The sequence below is a fragment of the Ictalurus furcatus genome, chromosome 28 (genome assembly GCF_023375685.1).
Source record: "Ictalurus furcatus strain D&B chromosome 28, Billie_1.0, whole genome shotgun sequence".
Classification (NCBI taxonomy): Eukaryota; Metazoa; Chordata; class Actinopteri; order Siluriformes; family Ictaluridae; genus Ictalurus; species Ictalurus furcatus.
Window position 1 is genome coordinate 16,885,019 of NC_071282.1, and position 23,492 is coordinate 16,908,510.

Below are 23,492 nucleotides of genomic sequence, written 5' to 3' on the forward strand. Positions count from 1 at the left end.
GTGGAGTGTTGTTAATGGCTTTTATTGCGCCTTGGAAAAGTTATAGTTAGAGGAGATGTTTGTGGAGCCAGTGTATTTCACAGTGTGTAGAACGTCCTGTTATAATTCAGGAAGAAAAAAGTGAACTAAAGTAATTCATTAAAACAGGACCTGTGTGAGTGTAGTATAGAAAAGTGCACATGTAGACCAGTATGCGATTGCCATGGTGTTCTCATGGAGTCTGCATACACCCTTTCTCCAAAAATATTGGAACACGTGACTGACGGGTGTTTCTTCTTACCCAGGTGTGTCCTGTTAGATTGATTGTTTAAACAATAAAAAGGTCTTAATGGCTACTCTTGGTTTGAGCCCTGGGTTTCAACTGTGAAGAAACTGTGCGTTTGTTGTTAAAAAGGATAAACCGACACGAAGACTAGAGAGCTGCCTTTGATTGAAAAGCAAGCCATTTTGAAGCAAGAGGGAAAATCAATCAGAGGCATTGCATAAACATTGGGCATAGACAATACAGCAACTTGGAATGTCTTGAAAAAGAAAGAAACCACTCGGCCAAGGAAAAAAAAAGCAACATCTGATGACAGAAACATTGTGAGAGCTGTGAAGAAAAACCCCAAAAACAACACCAACAACCACCGCATGGCTGGGTGAAGGTATCACAATCCATTGTCGAAGAAGACTTCGAGAGCCGAAATATAAAGGTCATACAACAAGATGCAAACATCTCATCAGCAGTAAGAATGGGAAAGCCAGATCGGAATTCGCAAAGAAATACAGAGATGATCCACAAAAGTTCTGGAACCAAGATGAACCTCTACCAAAGTGATGGAAAGACCAAAGTGTGGAGAAAGAAAAGATCTGCTCACGATCCGAAACATACGAGCTGATCTGTGACACATGGTGGAGGTAGCGTCATGGCTTGGGCTTGCACGGCCGCTTCTGGAACATTCTCACTAATCTTTATTGATGATGGAACTCATGATAGAAGCAGCAGATGTTTATTTTTTCTACCAATTTACAGCGAAATGGTCTGATTGAGAGCAAAAGGTTCTATGTTTTATGTTGTTTAACACGTCTAGATGTAAACACCAGGCAATAAGAGCTGAAATCCTCTGAAACTCTCGTCTCATCTCCGTCATTTGATGGAGTCTACAAACCCAGACGTCTCTGGTGTGTAGCACGAACCATTTAATTAGCCTTGCTGTTCCAATAGATTCAGAGGGGACTGTAATACTAAAAGCATTTTTTTTTTTTAAATAAATGTTTTAATCAAATTTAACCCTCAAATCCTTAGATTTATGTTTGGGTTTGAATCTTCAAAATTTTTTGTCGTCCAAGGACAGGAGTGTGAAGCGGAATCGAATTAGCAAATTACACGCCGTTTCATGCGTTCTCATTCTCATCACTTTCAGAGTATTAAAGTGAGCTGGCAGCCTCCTCCGGCCAACGCGCAGAACGGCTTCGTCACAGGCTACAAGATCCGTTACCGTAAAACGGGCCGGCGAGGAGAGCAGGAGGCCATCGAACCCAACAACCTGTGGTATCTGTTCACAGGTGAGCAGTTTTTCTCTCTCCTTTTTACTCCGTCTATCCGTTCGTTTCTCTTTAATACCTGCCGGTGGATGTAAAACCTCAAGGTTCAAATAAATCATAAATCTCACCAACATATCATTTTCACCCATTAATATGGAACGTGAAAATGTCAAAAGGTTTTTCTTTTGTAAAAATCAACTTTTCGGGGTTTTTTTTGTTTGTTTGTTTGTTTGTTGTTTAGAGGCAGCTCTGAAATAATGTGTGAGTCCTTGTATGAGTAAAGGGCAATAACGCCCCGGGGCCTGATAGTTTTCTGTACTGAATGGAATAAAGGTAGTATAAATAAAAGAATAAATGCAGGTTTCGTCCAAGAGATTTTATATAAAAAAAAAATGTATTTTTTTTTTTTATGTTTGACAAAGCAATAAAGAGAGAAAAAGCAATAAAGGCTTACATTTAACCCCTTCTACCCTCAGTCGTGCCACGTATATCATATTGTTCATGTTTAAGGTGCCGTCTTTCATTTCATCTATCTATTGTTCATAGTTAAATAATGTTATAATAAAAGGTATATATTTAATAATAACTATGGCAGTTTTTTTTGTGATCATGTGATCATTTCTTAGAGACGTTTCTAAGAATTATGTCCAGTATTAGTATAAAATGATGTACCGGGCTTCATGAGGAATTATGGATGTTGTTATAGAACACATTAGAAATATGTAATGAGTACAAGAATCATAGGAGGCTTGACTGACAAATCTGCTCTATTCTCAGTTTTAAAAAAGAAAATCACGAATATAGAGATGACGTGTCGATTTTGTGAAGATATTACATGTAATGAATCTAATCTAAGGGATAATGCCTAGTCAGACGGGAGATTTTGTGCCGTTCGTGTGATTTCCAGTGGAAGATTATCGTTTGTGTTTCCCTCAGCAGAATTTCAGAGCATGTTAAGGAGGTCAGCATGAATCATACAGACACAAACAAGATGTGTTTGTCTTAGCCGTAGCCTCCGGGGCGCCGAGAAAGACTAGCGATCGCTGACACACACGAGCTCGTTCTGATGTGACAGTGTTTATTTGAATAGAGTTTCTGAATTTGGAATGAATATAATATTCATAACCATTATTCCCATGATGATATCTTGCCACGTTTCCATTTCCTAAGGGATTCATTTCACGCTGGCGCTCGTGCATGCTATGCTAATTCCTGACACTCTGGGGCATTCAGACACAACTTACGCCCCGCCGGAATAATTGCTGTTTTATATCTCAGTCGATGATGGAAATGCACGGTGATCCATCTAGATGAGACTGCGAGACCTTGTTTACCTTGCCGCCTTGAATGATGGTGTTTACTAATTACAATCCTGCATGCTAATCTCCTGATTCTCTTTCTTTTTCTTCTCCCCCCCCGCCCCCCTCACTTTTCTTTCGCAGGGCTGGAAAAAGGCAGTCAGTACAGCTTTCAAGTGGCGGCCATGACGGTCAATGGCACAGGCCCTAACTGCGAATGGTACACTGCTGAAACGCCAGAAAACGACCTTGATGGTGGGCAAGATAAAACACACACACACACACACACATACACACACGCATTCCAGTTTCCTGCTTTAGCCTCCCTGAGGCTGAGCAGAAACGTAATCATAACGTCTATTTGCCCCCTACTGCCTTCCTTCAGCACATGTAAGACGATTAAATATTTATACTACACTACCTTGATCGCTCCATTGTGTTTACTTTGCTCATTACATTTGGCAAAGTGTACATTTTGGCTAACAAATGAACTAGCCTGCGGCAGTAATGCTAGCGGGCTGTCCTTAGCCCCCCGTCTCAACGCGAGACGAGCTTTCTTACTGATCACACAGCAGCTGTTTTGGGCTGTCTCCAAATCGGCTTCATCTTTCAAGGCTCTTTTGGACGCCTTCACTGCCAATCTGTTCTCATAACAAGTGTGTTAGCAGGAGCGTCTGATGCCAGGGTTGTTCCCGAGGCCACTCAGGAGTGATTGCGTGTGATAGGTCTATGAGTAACAGGGTCTAAATAGCTAGCGAGTCTTTTGGCAGGCATCTTGGCTGAGAGCTGATTGATTTTTAATACCTGTATAGTGTAAATAATCTATTTTCATACACCCTTATAGACAATTTCTCTGCTTTTAATAACGTAATGCTGCACAGCTCTTGCGTTTCGCGTCTGCATTGTATTTTTTTTTCTTTGTGTTTCAGAGACCCAGGTTCCGAACCAGCCAAGCTCGCTGCACGTCCGTCCCCTTCCCAACAGCATCATCATGAGCTGGACGCCCCCACTGAACCCCAACATATTGGTGAGGGGTTACATCATTGGCTATGGCGTGGGGAGTCCCTATGCTGACACAGTGCGAGTGGACAGCAAGCAGCGCTACTACTCCATTGAAAACTTAGGTAAGACTTCAAGAACATAGACACAACCGTATGGCTGTATCAGACTTACAGGGTTTTAGCGGTATTGGACTGGAAGGCTATATATATATATATATATATATATATATATATATATATATATATATATATATATATATATATATATATATATATATATATATATATATATATATATATATATATATATATATATATATATATATATATATATATATATATATATATATATATATTATAGCCCTGGCAGTGGTGGCTTAGGTGGTACTTAAGGCTCTGGGTTACTGATGGGAAGGTCGGGGGTTCAAGCCCCAGCACTGCCAAGCTGCTACTGTTGGGCCCTTGAGCAAGGCCCTTAGCTCCAGGGGGCCCTGTATCATAGCTGACCCTGCGCTCTGACCCCAACTTCCTGACATGCTGGGGTATGCAAAGAAAAAAATTTCACTGTGCTGTAATGTATATGTGACTAATAAAGATTCATTATCATTATACTGGATTAAATGGCTGTACTAGACATTAAATTTGAAGGGGACTCAATATGACTGGATTAGAGGGCTGTATTGGACTGGACTGGACTCAATATGACTGGATTAGAGGGCTGTATTGGACTGGACTGGACTCAATATGACTGGATTAGAGGGTTGTATTGGACTGGACTGGACTCAAAATGACTGGATTAGAGGGCTGTATTGGACTGGACTGGACTCAATATGACTGGATTAGAGGGCGGTATTGGACTGGACTGGACTCAAAATGACTGGATTAGAGGGCGGTATTGGACTGGACTGGACTCAATATGACTGGATTAGAGGGCGGTATTGGACTGCACTGGACTCAATATGACTGGATTAGAGGGCGGTATTGGACTGGACTGGACTCAATATGACTGGATTAGAGGGCGGTATTGGACTGTACTGGACTCAATATGACTGGATTAGAGGGCTGTATTGGACTGGACTGGACTCAATATGACTGGATTAGAGGGCTGTATTGGACTGCACTGGGCTCAATTTGACTGGACTAGAGGGCTGTATTGGACTGGACTGGACTCAATATGACTGGACTGGATTGGACTGGATTAGAGGGCTATATTGGACTGGACTGGAGGGATTTTTAGACTATAGGGCTATACAGGATGTGACTGGTTGCCTCTATTGTATATTGGAGGGTGGTTAGACTGGAAGGCTGTATTAGACTTGTAGGCTGACATGGACTAGAGAATTGTGTTAGACTAGAGAATTGTATTGGACTGTATTGAGGGCTGTATTAAGAGAAATTGAATGGCTGCTCAAGCTTCATTTACACAGCCCATACACTCCATACAAGAAGCTAATGGGATCCGTCCCTTCTGCCTTTATCTCTCCATGCCAGACTGGGTGTATTTGTGCGAGTGTGTATATATGTGTGTTGGTGTGTGTGTGTGAGATGGCTGTTGCAGGCTGACATTGGGAAATATGTTTGTCTCTGCTAACTAATAGGCATGTTCTGTGGTTATTGTGAATGCGATTGTTAAAAATGAGCAGCATCTCCACTGAGGGTATGCAAAGGAAAGCTGAATTTGAAGGCAGACCTGATTCTACTTCCCAAATAATTCATGCTCTTTGCTTGCACACCCATGGGAGATCATTTATATAATTAAAGTGCTGAGAGGCTGCAGACTATTATGTACTGTACGTTGTGTTACAAAATTGTTGCAAATCTACAGAAAATTTACACCCTGAAGCTGTGTGCATTTTCGAATACTTGTATATAAGACAATCCATAAAAGTGATAAATTACAGATGACCTTAGTTAATGTACACAGCATTTCTCCCTGACCTACCCATTACATATAATATTTAATAAATACACTTTCTTTGAGGATTCCCCTCCCCCCTTTTTTTTATCTCAACTAGTTAACGTGACCAATAATGTGACCCATATTTTATCGGCTAATTATTTAATGCCGACAACAAAAATCGTTCTTTAACGATGTACTATTGAATTATGTGTTATATTGCTATTATCATTATCATTATTATTATTATTATTATTATTTCTGGGTTTATTCCACATCAGGTTACGTTTCAGTCATCAAAATACTTTATTTTTATTTTTATTGCTTCGACTGACATTACAACATGGCATCTGAATAAATGTAGCAGCAAAACAAGTGGGGTGTAAATTCAATTTGAAAAAGCCTGCCGCTATTAGCATTTGAAAAGAGACAACAACAAATTGCTGGCTTTTAATATTCAGACAGAGCTTCACTCAGCAGAGCGATACTGAACCGTTAATGAATTTTGCCAAGCTTTCCAAGAGCATGCTTAAACAGAGACACTTTCTGTGTTAAGGCATGCTAATGTTTTATTTATGCTGTTTTTAATATGATGCATTGTTTGTCTCACTAAGGTACTTGCTCAGTAGTCTGGTGTTGTGACTGTGGCGTTGCAGGCGACGGATGATGACGTGGTGATGTTCAGGTTCAGACTGTTAGAAGGAGCTCTGTAATGTATTCCTGCATTGGACTGGAGGACAGTATTGGACTGGATTGGAGGGCTGTGTTGTACAGGACTGTAAGGCTGTATTGGATTGGTTTGGACTGGATTGGATGGCTGTACTGGACTGGACCGGACAGTTGTACGAACCTAGACTGGACTGGACTGGATGGTTGTATTGGCCTCTACTTAAATGGAAGGCTGTATTGGACTGGACTGGAAGGCTGCATTGGACAAGACTGGACTAGAGTGCTGTGTTTGGTTTGGGCTAGAGGGTGCTTGGATTGGACTTGAAGGCTCTGTTGGACATTAAAGGACGGCTGTATTGGACAGGACTGTAAGGTTGTATTGGCTTGAACTGGAGAGCTATATTATACTGGATGGGTAGGCTGTATTGCACTGGATTGGATTAGAGGGCTCAAATGTACTAAAGGATATTTTAGACTGGAGGGCTGTATTGGACTGGACTAGAGGGTGTTTTAGACTGGAGGGCTGTATTGGACTGGACTAGAGGGTGTTTTAGACTGGAGAGCTGTATCAGAATGGACTAGAGGGTGTTTTAGACTGGAGGGCTGTTTTGGACTGGACTAGAGGGTGTTTTAGACTGGAGAGCTGTATCGGAATGGACTAGAGGGTGTTTTAGACTGGAGGGCTGTTTTGGACTGGACTAGAGGGTGTTTTAGACTGGAGAGCTGTATCGGAATGGACTAGAGGGTGTTTTAGACTGGAGGGCTGTATTGGACTGGACTAGAGGATGTTTTAGACTGGAGGGCTGTATTGGACTGGACTACAGGTTGTTTTAGACTGGAGGGCTGTATTGGACTGGACTAGAGGGTGTTTTAGACTGGAGGGCTGTATTGGACTGGACTAGAGGGTGTTTTAGACTGGAGGGCTGTATTGGACTGGACTAGAGGTTGTTTTAGACTGGAGGGCTGTATTGGACTGGACTAGAGGTTGTTTTAGACTGGAGGGCTGTATTGGACTGGACTAGAGGGTGTTTTAGACTGGAGGGCTGTATTGGACTGGACTAGAGGGTGTTTTAGACTGGAGAGCTGTATTGGACTGGACTAGAGGGTGTTTTAGACTGGAGAGCTGTTTTGGACTGGACTAGAGGGTGTTTTAGACTGGAGGGCTGTATTGGACTGGACTAGAGGGTGTTTTAGACTGGAGGGCTGTTTTGGACTGGACTAGAGGGTGTTTTAGACTGGAGGGCTGTATTGGACTGGGCCCAGTGAGGTGGGAGATTGGAATTTGGTCAATACAGGAAATCTTATGTGCTTTTTTTGTTTGTTCAAATTTCCCTGCTAACAGTACACAACATTTCCAGGAAGGAAAACGAAACGCGGTTGTGAATGGTAATCGTGTTAAAAATTGAAAGTCATGGCTTGTGTAAAACAACCAAGCCTATGATCTTTACTAGAAAAGTTAATGAGGCAGATTTATAGCAATTTTATGGGCTTTCTGTGTCAGAAAACCAAAACTCACTCTCTCTCTCTCTCTCTCTCTCTCTCTCTCTCTCTCACACACACACACACACACACACACACACACACACACACACACACACACACACTCTCTCTCTCTCTCTCTCTCTCCATTTTATAGCTCCTGACCCAGGGTGATTTGACCCCTTCCTGCTAAAACATTACTGTCGAAAAAAAAACCATAAGGCCTTGTCTTTATCAATATTTTACACACAATCCTCAGGTTGCCATGGCAGCCATATTGAGCCGGATCTATCCAAAAGGTTTTTTTTTTTTTAAAGAAAATAGAAACAGAGCAAAGGGCAGTTTGGCGTGTTTGGTGATTTAGCGAGTACAAACATAAGCTCAGATGGGGAACCCTTCAGGAGCCCTGTCGCACTGCATCTCTCTGTATTTGGGAATTTACAGCTCCATAAACGTTACTATGTGTATTATGATTATTGTGTTTAAAAATTAGCTTCTGTCTCGTTCTACGTTCCATTTAAAATGTGCAAAGTCCTAGTGTGAGTGTAATAAACATGATAATAGAAAGAAACAACTGTGTCCAAGTTTGTAAAGCAAAAATCAAAGCTGAAAAATAACTACAAAGCCTTTAGATATGCACTTTGTGTACTTATGATGTTGATATTGTGGCTGTATTTTGTTTGTTTGATTGATTTTTTGATTTTTATATTTATTATTTGTTATGTATATGTTTTCCTTTGTGTGGGGTAGTTCCAAGTGTAACAAGTAAATCAATCATTTATTTATTTTTATTTCATTTTTTATTTTTTCATTTTACTTCCCTTGCTCGATTTTTTAGTAGCCGTTAGAAAATAGAAAAATAATTCCTGAACTTATTCTGAACGTTTTGATGGTGCTTTTTAGTAACATTTCAGCGAAATTAAATATCATAAAATATTGTGTATTGTGAAAAGAGTTGCCATGTTGTCTATTTCTAAGGCGAGGTGTTCATAAAATGGTGAGATTTTGGTGAGATTTCCAAAAACTAACAGTTTATTCCCAATTTCTTTCTGAAGAATTCCTCAGAGATGCAGTAAAGCGATGCCCGGATTTTAACACTGGAAAATCGACCAATAAAGTTTACCATTACAAAAAATACTTCACATACAAAAGTCCATATAAACGGCTAACTGACTGAATGATGAGAAGAGGTTGCTTTTTACGGGGCGGCTGTGGTTCAGGTCGTAGAGCGGGTTGTCCGCTAATCGTAGGGTTGGCGGTTCGATTCCCGGCCCACGTGACTCATCATACCGGAGTGTCCTTGGGCGAGACACTGAACCCCAAGTTGCTCCATATGGCAAGTTAACACCTTGCATGGCAGCTCTGCTACCATTGGTGTGTGTGTGAATGGGTGAATGAGACACGGTGTAAAGCGCTTTTGTTTCATAGTGATGTTTCACGTTAGCAGTTTTGACCAATTTTTTTTTTAAAAAACAAGCCATGTTAACAAGCCATCACTAATCAGACCAGAGAGGGTAAACGAAAATCTTTCCCTTCTCAATGAGCTGCTTTCAGATAAATAATTTACCTAAATGCACATGATTGACCACCACCGAGGCTCTGCTACAGAAAGCAGTGATGGTTTAATGTTTAAAAAAAAAAAAAAAAAACAGAATCGCTAAACTACTACTGGTTTTTTTCATACGTTGATTGACTCTGCTTTGGTCTTTTTCCAGTGCTCCATCCATCCATCCATCCATCTTCCATACCGCTTATCCAACACAGGGTCACAGGGAGCCTGAAGCCTATCCCCTATAAGGGAACTTGGTACACAATGTGTGGAACACCAACAAATGCCAACCCACCACAGGTCACATTCACACACTCATTCAGACGTGCTCCATTCAGTCCTCTGAAATACCTTGCTTGGACCACAGAGCACCAGCGACCCTGATTTAGAGAATGATCCAAAAGAGAAATAGTGCTGACAACAAAAACAAGTCCATACACAGTTATGCCACGTTGATCTCAGGATTCAAAGTTGCACCTGATCCAAACACTGAGGATGAAAATCCTCTTAACTGCCAGAAGGAACTGGCAACTCTCAGCCTCATCCCACTAAACCTCCCTCTGCTTCATCTCTTTGTTTCCTCCTCCGGGTCTTGACTTGACACTTTCTTCCCCAGATGATTAATTTTGGCTCAATGGTTTGTATTCCAACAGAAAATTCTCCTCACGAACAAAAGAGTGTTGACGTGAGGGCTTTTCAGGGCCATTGTGTGCTGCCTCAGTGATTAAACCAACCAATGTCTGTCTCTCTCTCTCTCTCTCTCTCTCTCTCACTCTCTGTCTGTCTGGCTGTCTGTCTGATTTCAGAGCCCAGCTCCCATTACGTGATCTCGCTAAAGGCCTTCAATAATGCAGGAGAAGGTGTGCCGCTGTATGAGAGCGCTGTCACCAGATCCATGTCAGGTATGTCGCACATTCTCAATACACACATCCCAGATGTTTCTTAACCTTGTGTGTGAAAAGTGGTACCCAAAACTTCTTCCTAGATAACATCATACAGCAGTGGATTTGGTTGTAGTGCAGAATACGCTGTAAAATGAACACTAAAATGTGAAATTTTTCCTTTTTTTCCTTTGATTACTAGTTAATGTATGAACACATATCGATTCGAGTGTTTCCTCTGTAAATGCATTTTTAATGATGTGGTCATTTCGGATGTCTTGGGGGCTGTGTGAGGTTTTGTGGTTGCTTTGTGGGACTGATATCACAGAACGATGGCCAGTTGGATAGATGGATGGTAGGACAGACGGCTGACTTAACAAGGATGGCTGGAAGAATAGATGCAATGACAGATTAATGAAGGAGTCTACGTTGATGATTGAAATGGACGAATGGATGGATGGACAGACATTTATGTGAACAGATGCATGGTGAGATGAATGAATTGTGGACACTGAGGATTGAATAGATGGATGGGTGGATGGACAGATGGATGAAAGGATGAGTGGATGGACAATTGGATGGATGGATGGATGGATGGTTGTTTGGATGGATGGACAAATGAATTGATGGATGGACGGATTGATGAATGAAAAAATGGATGGTGGAATGGATGTATAGATGGATTGATGTATGGATAGACTGAATCGGATAAATGGATGGGTGGACAAATGAATGGATGAATGGATGGATGGATTGATGAATGAACAAATGGATGGTGTGATGGATGATGGATGGATGGATGGATGGATGGATGGAAAAATGGAGGGATGGATGGATTGATGTATGGATAGATTGAATCGGATAAATGGATGGGTGGACAAATGAATGGGTAGATGGATTGATGAATGAACCAATCGTTGGTGTGATGGATGGATGGATGGATGGATCGTCAGTTGGATGGATGGATGGATGGATGATATCTGATAAATAGAAGGGTGGACAAATGAATGGATGGATGGATGGATGGCTTGATGAATGAACAAATGGATGGTGTGATGGATGGATTGGAAAAATGGATGGATGGATGGATGGATGGATGGAAAAATGGATGGATGGATGGATGGATGAATTGGTGAATGAACAAATGGATGGATGGAAAAGTGGATGGATGGTTATTAAAATCAACAGAGGGATGGATGGATGGATGGGATAGATTAAATTGGATAAATGGATGGGTACACAAATGGATGGATAGATAGATGAATGAACAAATGGATGGTGGAATGGATGGATGGAAGGAAAAATGGATGGATGGATATCAAAGCAACAGATATATTACATAATCTCCAGATATAAGTGGCATGCATGGATAGTGTAACATACAGATGAATCATCATACACATGGACCGATGGATTGGATGGACACATGGAAGGATGGATAGACGGATAAATGGATGACTGGATACACAAGCGGATGGACTGAAGGAGGTTTGGTTGGACAGTTGGATTGAGGGATGGACTGATGGATAATTGGTTGGATGGACAAATTGGCGAGGTTGTGTGGAGAGAAATGAGCACGTGTATGGACAGCTCAGAACACACATTGCTAGAAACCCACAAAGACATCTATACCAGATTTAGAGCTTTATTCTTCCTTTTTTTCCCCCTTCTCAGTGTCTTAGTCCTATTCCTGCACAGTAAGTCTCAGAGCTAAATCAAAGCTTCTAGCTCACGGTTTGTTTTGGTAAGGGGTTGATGATATTTCCTCTCCGGCTCTACACATCGTCTCTCAGAGGTACGACTCAAAAAATCAAGCACAGTTCTGCTTTATTTGAGGTTCGACATGACGTGAGGCACAGAACACACCACGATAAAAAAAATCCCCCCTCGAGCCCGTAATCGCTTTCGCTGCGTTTACGGAACAGCCGCTAGGGTTTCGGCATCATGTACGGGATTTTATTATATCTATCACGTGAATCACACGCTGCTCCTTTGGGCTTTATTTCTCGCTTTCTTTAGTGACTAAAGTTCAGCAATGAGATTTCCAAAAGCAAAACGAGCCGTGTGGACCGTTAGCTCGAGGGTATTGTGAGGCTTGTCCGTTAAAACGCTTTCCATTCCCAAACGGCTTAAAATCGCCGTAAGAACCGCAGTGAGGGCAGGACACAATATTGAATATCGAAAGAAATAATCAGTATTCTGCTGAGCGGCAAAGCAACATGCGAAGTGATGTTTTCTACTCTTTCAATTCTACGCGTAAATTAGATTCGGCTCCAACGACACCTGCACTTATTTCCTACTTATTTTACTGTTTGACTCCGAAAACGAAAGAAAACCGTACAACCGTGATATCATCTTCTACATCCTCTAGTATTCAACCTCTCATTGAAGACATTACAAAGAAAGATAAAGCTCGGAAGGACGTCGCAGAGATCGCCGGCGCCTTGCTTTGCGCTTGCTAATCTGCTAGTGACTAGCGTCTAACGTGTAAATCGGACGTAGTGGGCTATAGTCTATACATTTTGGCTACTTACCGAACGGCAAAATAATTTAAAAAAATGAAAAAATGCTGGGTATTGTATACTCGCATGCGACAGCAGTACCGGTCGCTACACACTCACACGAGACAGATTCCAAGCGACGCTCAATTGTGTGAGTGGAGGATTACGCTGTTGCTATTTGCTCCGATTCGACTTTTTTTTACATCTAATTTCTCCACCGAAGGCGTTCTGCACAATCAGTGCCCGAGAAAGTAATCCTTGTTCGTGTTTATTACACCTAAGCTAGAAAGAAATCGACCCCAGCCTCTACTTCATACCGTTCGATCTAATATTCATTGCTGCCACGCGACCGAAAAACAATCCACGTTAAGCCGCTTGTCACCCAGCGAGAACGCAAACACCTGCGACCGACCCGGTGAAATGCCTTTATGGGAATTCCTGCGCTCGTCTTATTCCCATCCTGTTAAGAATGCATGATCTGATGTGTTTCTTCCTCTGGACTGGTCTCATCTCTCTTTTCCTCCCTCCATCTTTTCCAACAACTCTAGCTTCTACACACTCGTATCGCCTCGTGTGCAGGCTGGGAAAACACAGATAAAGGGCTTTCTTTGCCCATTTTCTCTCAGCCCACACACACACACACACACACACACACACACACTTGTTCCTCTACATCAGTATTCCAGAGTGTTGTGTGAAGGTTATTGTGATGATGCTGATTTCAGATTATTAGCCAAACACTTTGTTGATCTGTTTCTCCTCCTAGCGGGACATGAGATCATCGCAAAGACAGGTCCGTCCCTTTTTTCCGAGAACACACGTCGATTTTATTGACGAGCCCCGCTCAGTATGTACGATCAGTGTGTGTTTGAGATTGCAAGTAGGCTCTAGCCATAATAAAGATGTGGATAGCACAACGTCTCGTCCGGTCGCTGAGGGAAACCCTTTGAAGCTGCAGTTCTGTGTGACATTTTTGCTTTTTGTTTTAGGATCTTTAGGGATGTTTACGTCTGTCCAAGCGATGTTGAAAAATCAGAAACAGAGTGGGGTTGGGGTCGGGGTCGGGGTTATTCTTTCAATAATGAAATAATTGCGTGTGCTTGCATTAAAACATTTCAGATATACTGGTTTAAATAAAGATCTAGTATATGAATTTCCGAAGACCCATGTTTTCTTTTCCATGCTGTGGTTGATTTATAACGTCGGTGTTAAACAAGTGCAGCTTTGAATGTTTACGTACTAAGTAAAAAAAAAAAAAAAAAATGTTCCTCAAGGGTTCCTCGAACAGGTTGATGGTTCTACATTAAACATCAAATGGTTTCCTCAGAGGGACAAACCAAAGAACACTGGACAAACCAAAGATGGAGGATGATGATGATGATGATGACGTGGTTAATAGTGTTGCTGGTGATGAGGATCATTTGCATTATGGTGATGATGATGGCGATGTGAATGAATATGAGTCTTTTAAAAAGGTTCCCTCAAGCGTTCCTTGAATAACACGAGGTTCTACATGAAACAAACGATTTCCTCTTTATGGTGCTATACGCTAACTAAAGAGCTGCTGATGCTGATGATGGTGAATCATAGTGAATATAAATCATAGTCATGTAATGAAGACGATATGGATGACGGTAATGACAGTAATAAGGATTGTGGTGATGAAGATGATGATGATGATTACACTGTTAAATGTTTCTACACTAACCTGTCTTCTCTCTGTCCCTCTTAGGTGTGTCCTCTAGCTCTAACTGGTAGTCGCTGCTTTAGTCTGTGTAACTCTGTCCTCCAATCGTTTTCACACTGACCGATTTTCTCTTTTTTCTCTATCATCCCATTATTTTCTTTGTTTTTTCCTCCCTTCTTGCTCATTGTCATCCGGTTGCTGCATGCACGCTCTTCATTTTACTTGCTTGCACAACACATAATCTCCCCTACCTTTCAAAATGTGTGTGTGTGTGTGTGTGTGTATACGTGTGTGTGTGTGTGTGTGTGATATCACAGATCCTGTTGACCCATCAGACGATGATTTGTTCCATCTGTTTGATAATTTTCCCACCCCCATCCCAGATACGTCCACTCCCATGATCCCCCCTGTAGGCGTGCAGGCTGTGGCTCTCTCCTCGGACTCGGTCAGGGTGAGCTGGGCCGATAACTCCATGAGCAAAAACCAGAAGAGCAGCGAAACGCGCTATTACTCCGTCAAATGGAGGGGCAGTCACTCCAGCAGCAGCAAGTACAAGGTAAAAGGACAGGAGGGAGGGATGGAGGGATACACTGACAGATAAATGGTAGATTGTACAGATGTGTGAATGGATGGACAGGTAGTTGGATATATGGATTAATAAGTATAGTATATGTGGATGCTCTGATGAATGATGTGTGGATGGATGCATGGTTGGGGAGATGGATGGATGGATGAATTGGTGGATTGATGACTTGATGATCATAGAGTATTTGCACAGATGGATGGATGGATGGATGGATTTGTGAATGAGCGGATAGATGGTTGGATGGATGGACACATAGTTGGATGGATGGATGGATTTGTGAATGAGTGGATAGATGGTTGGATGGATTGACACATAGTTGGATGGATGGATGGATTTGTGAATGAGCGGATAGATGGTTGGATGGATGGACACATAGTTGGATGGATGGATGGATTTGTGAATCAGCGGATAGATGTTTGGATGGATGGACAGATGGTTGGATGGATGGATGGATGGATGGATTTGTGAATGAGCGGATAGATGGTTGGATGGATGGACACATAGTTGGATGGATGGATGGATTTGTGAATCAGCGGATAGATGTTTGGATGGATGGACAGATGGTTGGATGGATGGATGGATGGATGGATTTGTGAATCAGCGGATAGATGTTTGGATGGATGGACAGATGGTTGGATGGATGGATGGATGGATGGATTTGTGAATGAACGGATAGATGATTGGATGGATGGATGGATTTGTGAATGAGCGGATAGATGGATGGTTGGATGGATGGATTTGTGAATGAGCGGATAGATGGATGGATGGATGGATGCATTTGTGAATGAGCGGATAGATGGTTGGATGGATGGACAGATAGTTGGATGGATGGATGCATTTGTGAATGAGTGGATAGATGGTAGGGTGGATGGGCAGATAGTTGGATGGATGGATGGATTTGTGAATGAGCGGATAGATGGTTGGATGGATGGACAGATAGTTGGATGGATGGATGCATTTGTGAATGAGTGGATAGATGGTAGGGTGGATGGGCAGATAGTTGGATGGATGGATGGATTTGTGAATGAGCGGATAGATGGTTGGATGGATGGACAGATAGTTGGATGGATGGATGCATTTGTGAATGAGTGGATAGATGGTAGGGTGGATGGGCAGATAGTTGGATGGATGGATAGATTTGTGAATGAGCGGATAGATGGTAGGGTGGATGGGCAGATAGTTGGATGGATGGATGGATTTTCGAATGAGCGGATAGATGGTTGGATGGATGGATAGATGAATAGACCAGTGAATGACTGGATACACATATAGATTGATAACTGAATGAGTGAATTTGTAAAGAGATGGGTGGATGGACAGATGGACTGATTGGTGTATGATAGAATGGGTGGATAGATGGATGAATAGATGAACGACTTGATTGAGGAGATGGATGGGTGGACGGATGGATGGATGGATGCATGCATTCACTGGATGGTCAGAGGGGTAGATAAATGGGTTAATGGATGGATGGATGAGCAAAAAGACTGGAAGAACAGAGATAGACAAGGCTAAGGGTGAATGTTCCATAAATGGATGGATGGATGGATGGATGTTCAGACAGATACACAAATGTCTGTTGTAAGTTCTACAGTTAGTTTTTGTGTGTGTGTGTGTGTGTGTGTGTGTGTGTGTGTCCAGTCTGCAGACACCACCGGACTGAGTCACACGGTAACGGGTCTGAAGCCAAACACCATGTACGAGTTTGCCGTCATGGTGACGAAAGGCCGCAAGTCGAGCACGTGGAGCATGACGGCACACGCCACCACGTATGAAGCAGGTACACACTGCACGCGCCATCACACACATAAACACTACAGTGTGTCGAATATACACCGTAACTATTTTCCTTTAAACGCTTCGTTATCACGGACTTCATTATTATTATTATTGTTCGTATCGGTGTGCTAGTAAACGCGACGAAGGAAGCGGACCCGTCGCAGATCACTTGCATTCTCGCGTCCCAGATTTCATTCCGCTTCCAAATTAGGGACATTTCAGGAAACACATTCTCTCTTAATATTTCTATTTCTATATGTTCTGCATTAAAAAGTGCAGCTCAGTTTCTCTTTGATCTCGCTCCTCGACTCCCTTCATCCGTCTTCCACCGCGGCTGTGTGTATCTGTTGCATCATTCCTTTGAGAACGTTGTCCGGAATTTCGTTATAAACTATGGGATTTCTCGCTCCCCTTTTCTCCTTCCACTCATTACCCAGAATGCACTGCTGGTTGAACAAGCAACGATCTCGGCTCTGTTTTGTAAAGCCTCTTATTGTTACGCTCGCGTGCTGCGTGGTGCCTCATTTCAGTGTTTACCTCAGCTAATATACAAAGCCTAATTACACACTTTCCTAAACAAACACACACAGGACAGGGAGAAAACTCTTCCACAACGACCTTGTGTAATTTCTGCCAGCTGTGTTTGTGTGTGTGTGTGTGTGTGTGTGTGTGTGTGGTTTCCTCCGTGATTTAATTTGAAAAGCCTAATTGAGGTTTTTGTTGAACAGGTGTACGGTCTGGTGCCTCCAGGCCAAAATATTTCATGTGACCCATATTTCTGATGCCTGGAGGATATTTCCTTTTGTAGGATTGGCGAGATTTTATTATTATTATTATTATTATTATTATTACACAGCGCTAATCGTTTTTGTCAAGTTTTATTTTTGGCTATGAACGTTTATTCGTTCGGTAAACGTGTTCATTCACAGTAAACAACTGAGGGTTAAAAGTGTTTCTCAGGAGCGTCCCAGTGTCTCAGTTGACTCAGTTGCTTTGGAGTAAAGCGAGAATGAACTAGCGCACCGAAACTAAACTGTACGAACACACGCTGTTCTCTTTTTTTTTTTTTTTGGCATCGGGTAGCGCCGAGCTCCGCCCCGAAGGACCTGACGGTGATCGGTCGAGAGGGTCGTCCCAGGTCGATTCTCATCAGCTGGCAGCCGCCGCTCGAAGCTAACGGCAAGATCACAGGTGAGAATACGCATCGGCCTTCTTTAGCATCTAATCAAGCGTTAGCAACTGACACCGTTTCCCTCTCACGTCAAATGTCACGTCAAATCAGCCCAAGACGTTTGACATCCAAACGTTTTTTTGTTTTGTTTTTTTTAACATGAGCTTCATGTTTTGAGCTTTATCATGAGGTCAGCTACAACAAATATGGTACACCAAAAACATATCTCAGCTAGTTGGATACAATTAGTGAAAGTGTGTGTGTGTGTGTGTGTGTGTGTTTGTGTGTGTGCAGCTCAGAATTCCCTCCTGCATGAGAATAAGATTCTGGCAAATATATCCTGCTTCTTCTAAGCTATATTTTTATCCCTCCCGTGTGTGTGCTGTGGGTTTGACTTGACAGAATGGTGTTTTGTGTATAAACTTCACTGCAGTTTATACAGTCTCGGGCTGTCAGAAAGAATTTCACTATTCGAATACAGAGCCAGAATATTTACCTTTCTGTAGGGAATAATAATAATAATAATAATAATAATAATAATCGAAATCCACAAAACACAGGTTTGCAAACTTTTTGTCTGTGTAGCTTCATGTACAGAAAAAGGCTCTGGATAAACACCAGACGTATGGCGTGACCTGAAGTGCGCTACGTAGCTTCTACAATCCCACCGTTATATTACAGACTATGTCGTGAGCAAATGAAGTGACTAGGAAGCCCTACCAACCTCCGGTTTCCTCCCACCTCCACCGAAAACATGTCAGTAGGTGGACTGGGAACTCTAAATTGCCCCTAGGTGTCAATGAGTGTTTGAATGAATGACTGTGTGTGTGTGTGTGTGTGTGTGTGTGTGTGTGTGTGTTTATGGTGCAGGGTGTATTCCTGTCTCGTCTCAATATTCCCGGGATTTCCCGTGAACCCGATAAATGATGAATATGAAAATGTTTTGTTGTTGTTTATGCAACACACACACACACACACACACACACACACAGTGTAGCACTTCTAATACTTGTGACATTTTAAGACTGCAGCCTCATTAATATTACAGCACAGTTGCATACTAAATCTCTCGACTAATTTACATCCAGATGCAATTTTTTCAAATTAACATGACAACCGTTTTATATTGCTCGCTCTCTCGCTCTCTCGCTCTCTCCCTCTCTCGCTCTCTCTCTCTCTCTCTCACGCACACACAGGTTATATCGTGTACTACACATTGGATAAGAACATGGCCATCGATGACTGGGTGATGGAGCCCATTAGTGGAGACAGGCTCACCCACCAAGTCATGGATCTGAATCTCGACACCGTCTACTATTTCCGCATCCAGGCCAAAAACGCCAAGGGGGTGGGGCCTCTCTCTGAGCCCGTCCAATACAAGACGTCCAAAGGTATGCACACACGCACACACGTACAAATCATCTGTATCATGACCTCTCCGTAATTTATTTTATACCGCATATATCAATCCGCTTGTTCTAATACTTTATCATTTCTGTAGTGATAACTGATCACTCAAAGGGACTCCACAGAACCTCATTTCATTTCTTTGCTTTTTAATAAAGGAAAAATATAGCATAGTTTTCTGTAAGGCGACGTTGATTGTCTTTTAAGTTCGAGAGAGAGAGCGAGAGAGAGAGAGAAGTCGGGCCGGTGAAGGAACGGCGTGTTTCTCGGATGTTCCACGACGTCAAATGTAACTAGAAACGGACAAAAAGTACACCGTGTACTTTAACGAATAAAACGATATATATCTTCCGCAAACTGCGGTGGTGTAAGAGAAGAGTTGAGTGCCGTTATAGGGAGATATCGGACAACGATCGACTTCAGGGTGTTGTATAACGGCAAAGCCACGTCAGTCGTCGATAATTTTCCGATAAAAGCGAACCCCTACGTGATTTTATTCCACGTGTGACACACACGTCACCGTTCGTAATCAGTTCCGCATCGGTACCTCAGACCACAGCGGCATCCCGAAACGCTCTATGGCATTCTGAGATTAATGAGGAACTGCTGCGATGTGTGTGTGAGTTCACTGGATCTGTCATCCATCTTCATCAGGACGGGTTAATGACAACGACACACACACACACACACACACACACACACACACACACACAAACACAGGAAAGCTTAATTAATGTGATCTCTAACATCTGGTGTCTCAAAGCTCTGTGTGTGTGTGTGTGTGTGTGTGTGTGTGTGTGTGTGTGTGTGTGTGTGTAAGGGTCCTGAGGGGTTTGTTCAAGTCTCCCTAGTTTGCTGTCTGAGTTTGTTAAACAGGTTTATCATCACGCAGGATGGTGGAAAGCGTCACCTCTAATCGAACAGGAACCGTTAATTAGGGTTACACTGTTACAGGAAGAGATGGTATAATGATGATGACGACGATATCGGTGCCAAAATAATTGACCATTTGTCATGATTATCGTGAGTGCACTTTGTGTGTCTTCGTGAAAAGAGGGCGTGGCACTCCGAAATACGGCCGTCTAAACTTCCGCACCCAATTAAAGGAATAAAATCCTTTAATCTCAAAATTCACTGTTATTTTTTTTTTATAGTACAGTATAGTATATTTTTTATGGTATATTATTAGTTTATATTATTATAGTAGTACAGTAGTACATTATTATTATTATTATTATTATTATTATTATTATTATTAAATTCCTTAGAGGTTTAACTAAAGTTGTTTTTAAATGTGCTATATAAATAAATTTGATTTGACTTGATTATCATATTACTGAAATGTCTGACTTTTATTGTTATGTTAGCTTGGTTAATATTTCTGTCTGTTTTCGTTTCATTGCTCATTTTTGCAGGGTTCCTTTCGACATTATTTTACCGTATTTAACTTTAGATATAAATTCACTTTAATATTATTATGATAGTTTATGGCATAATAGCATATAATATGATAATTTACTACACTGATTCTAATGATACTAATTATTACGCTATAATAAGTCTAATGATCGTATTCTATAATTAAACTATTACTGTATTATATTATAGAAGTAATAGGGTTAAAAAATGACAAATAATTCATGTCGGCTTACGATTTTCATATAAAAAAAATATTTCTAGTTTTTGTTTTGTTGTCGCTTTTTTTTTATCTTGGATATTATTTTTATTATTTTTAGTTCTGGTCTTTGGTTTGTTGTTAACAGTAGTTCAATTTCTAATTTTTTACTATTAATTGGGTGTCGGTGCAGTCGGGGGGGGGGGGGGTAGGGGTGGGGTAGGGGTGGGGCTGGGGGTCTTATGTACAAGTAAAATAAATTTTAAAAAGCGCTGGTGTTAACTGGCAAGTTACACTCGCACCAGTATTTTTTTTAGGATTATGTGTGTCTGTATTTCTATCTGTTCTGTGCCGTTGTGTATGTATTTTTTTTTATTTTATTTTACTGTATTTATTTATTTTTGCTTGGTTTTGCTTGTATTTTTTTTTCAATTTGTAAGTCGCTCTGGATAAAAGCGTCTGCTAAACGAATGAATGGAATGTAAATGTATTTCTGTCGAAATATCCCTATCAACATTATTATCAGGACTGAAATGGTCATCACGGCGAAGCTCTTAGAACCGACAGGGATGTGAGCTCATTGTGGGGTTGTTGTTTTGTTTTCGTCACAGCATCACGGTAAATTTGTGGCTTCATTGATTTTGTCTTTTTGTTTGGTTTTACTGCAGTCGAACATCCGGACAAGATGGCCAACGACCAAGGTGAGTGAATTTATACTCATTTATACTTTACGAGCATTGTGTACAGCATAAAGCTTTAAAAGATTATAAACAGAGCGCACATTGGACGGTGGTTTTAAGGTGACTAAAAATGAGCAGACACACACTAACTGACTGGAGGTCACACACTAATATCCAGGAATCACTCATTAGGCAAAAAAAGGTGCCACGGAGGTCTCACCTGACTGGTTCAAGGTTTCCGCAGTCTCGCCCGCTTGTGATTTTAACATTTCCTCAGTTTTACACTGTACATGCGCATGCTCTCGCCACCATTCAGCAGGTTTTTGGCCGGCAACCTTCTCTGACAAGGTGTGACGCGGTCTGGGGGAGACTCGCAGCTGTAACTGGGGTAAATGTCCTGTAATGAAACCTTGGACATTATCGTTCAATAAGGTCACAAAGGTACAATCTCTATCTATATATTTAGGTACGGAATGGACGAGAGATAATGACACTAAGTGTCTCTCCTCTATAACCGTTCAATCAACTTCCTGTTTCTCTCCAAGCTGGAGATCAGCCATTTATCACACCTTCCCCTAATGAATCTTTTACTGCTGGTCATTACCAATTAGACAAACCTGAAATGAGGCTGTTTAAGAGGAACGTTGTCTGAAGAGGACGAGTGAGGTGGGGGGGAGGGACGGGGTGGGGTGGGGTCGGGTGTCGACTGGTGATTGTTCCCGTATCTCAGCTCGTCACAAGCAGATTAATGAGCGTTCGTTTAGGTTTCTGCTTTAATTAAGACTGGAGCTCATTACAGAGGAATCAACTGTTGCTATTAATTTATACCTTGCACAAATAACTCGTGGGGGGGGGGGGGGCAGATAAATAGAAAGAGAGAGAGACAAAAAGAAACAGAGACTTGTAGAAAGAGAGACAGGCAGAGAGAGAGACAGATACTTGTAGAGAGGGAGACACAGACTTGTAGAAAGAGAGACAGAATGAGAGAGACAGAGACTTGCAGAGAGAGAGACAGGCAGAGAGAGAGAGAGACAGAATGAGAGAGACAGAGACTTGCAGAGAGAGAGACAGGCAGAGAGAGAGAGACAGAATGAGAGAGGCAGAGACTTGTAGAGAGACAGGTAGAGAGAGACAGAGACTTGTAGAGAGAGAGACAGGCAGAGTGAGAGACAGATACTTGTAGAGAAAGAGAGAGACAGAGACTTGGAGAGAGCGATAGAGAGACAGTGACTTGTAGAGAGAGAGAGAAACCGAGGGAGACAGATAAATAGAAGGAGAGAGAGAGAGACAAAACGAAACAGGGAGATAGAGGTAGACAGTGAGAGACAAAGACTTGTAGAGAGAGAAAGAGAGACAGAGACTTGTAGAGAGACAGGCAGAGAGAGAGACAGAGACTTGTAGAGAGAGAGACATAGACTTGTAGAGAGAGAGACAGAGACTTGTAGAGAGACAGGCAGAGAGAGAGAGACAGAGACTTGTAGAGAGACAGGCAGAGAGAGAGACAGACTTGTAGAGAGAGACAGAGACTTGTAGAGAGACAGGCAGAGAGAGAGACAGAGACTTGTAGAGAGAGACAGAGACTTGTAGAGAGACAGGCAGAGAGAGAGAGACAGAGACTTGTAGAGAGACAGGCAGAGAGAGAGACAGAGACTTGTAGAGAGAGACAGAGACTTGTAGAGAGACAGGCAGAGAGAGAGACAGAGACTTGTAGAGAGAGACAGAGACTTGTAGAGAGACAGGCAGAGAGAGAGAGACAGAGACTTGT

The 23,492-nt window shown here is 42.0% G+C and overlaps 1 protein-coding gene across 1 annotated transcript in view; it reads left to right on the plus strand.

Moving 5' to 3' along the window:
• The window catches only part of dcc (DCC netrin 1 receptor), a 154,132-nt gene that overhangs the window by 104,215 nt on the left and 26,425 nt on the right, over positions 1-23,492 (plus strand). Inside the window, exons 13-21 of the mRNA XM_053617624.1 lie at positions 1,407-1,548; positions 2,970-3,080; positions 3,755-3,949; positions 10,227-10,322; positions 14,873-15,045; positions 16,717-16,855; positions 17,938-18,045; positions 19,222-19,416; positions 21,716-21,748. Of these exons, the coding sequence (XP_053473599.1) occupies positions 1,407-1,548; positions 2,970-3,080; positions 3,755-3,949; positions 10,227-10,322; positions 14,873-15,045; positions 16,717-16,855; positions 17,938-18,045; positions 19,222-19,416; positions 21,716-21,748 (1,192 nt within the window). The remainder of the gene's footprint in view (positions 1-1,406; positions 1,549-2,969; positions 3,081-3,754; positions 3,950-10,226; positions 10,323-14,872; positions 15,046-16,716; positions 16,856-17,937; positions 18,046-19,221; positions 19,417-21,715; positions 21,749-23,492) is intronic.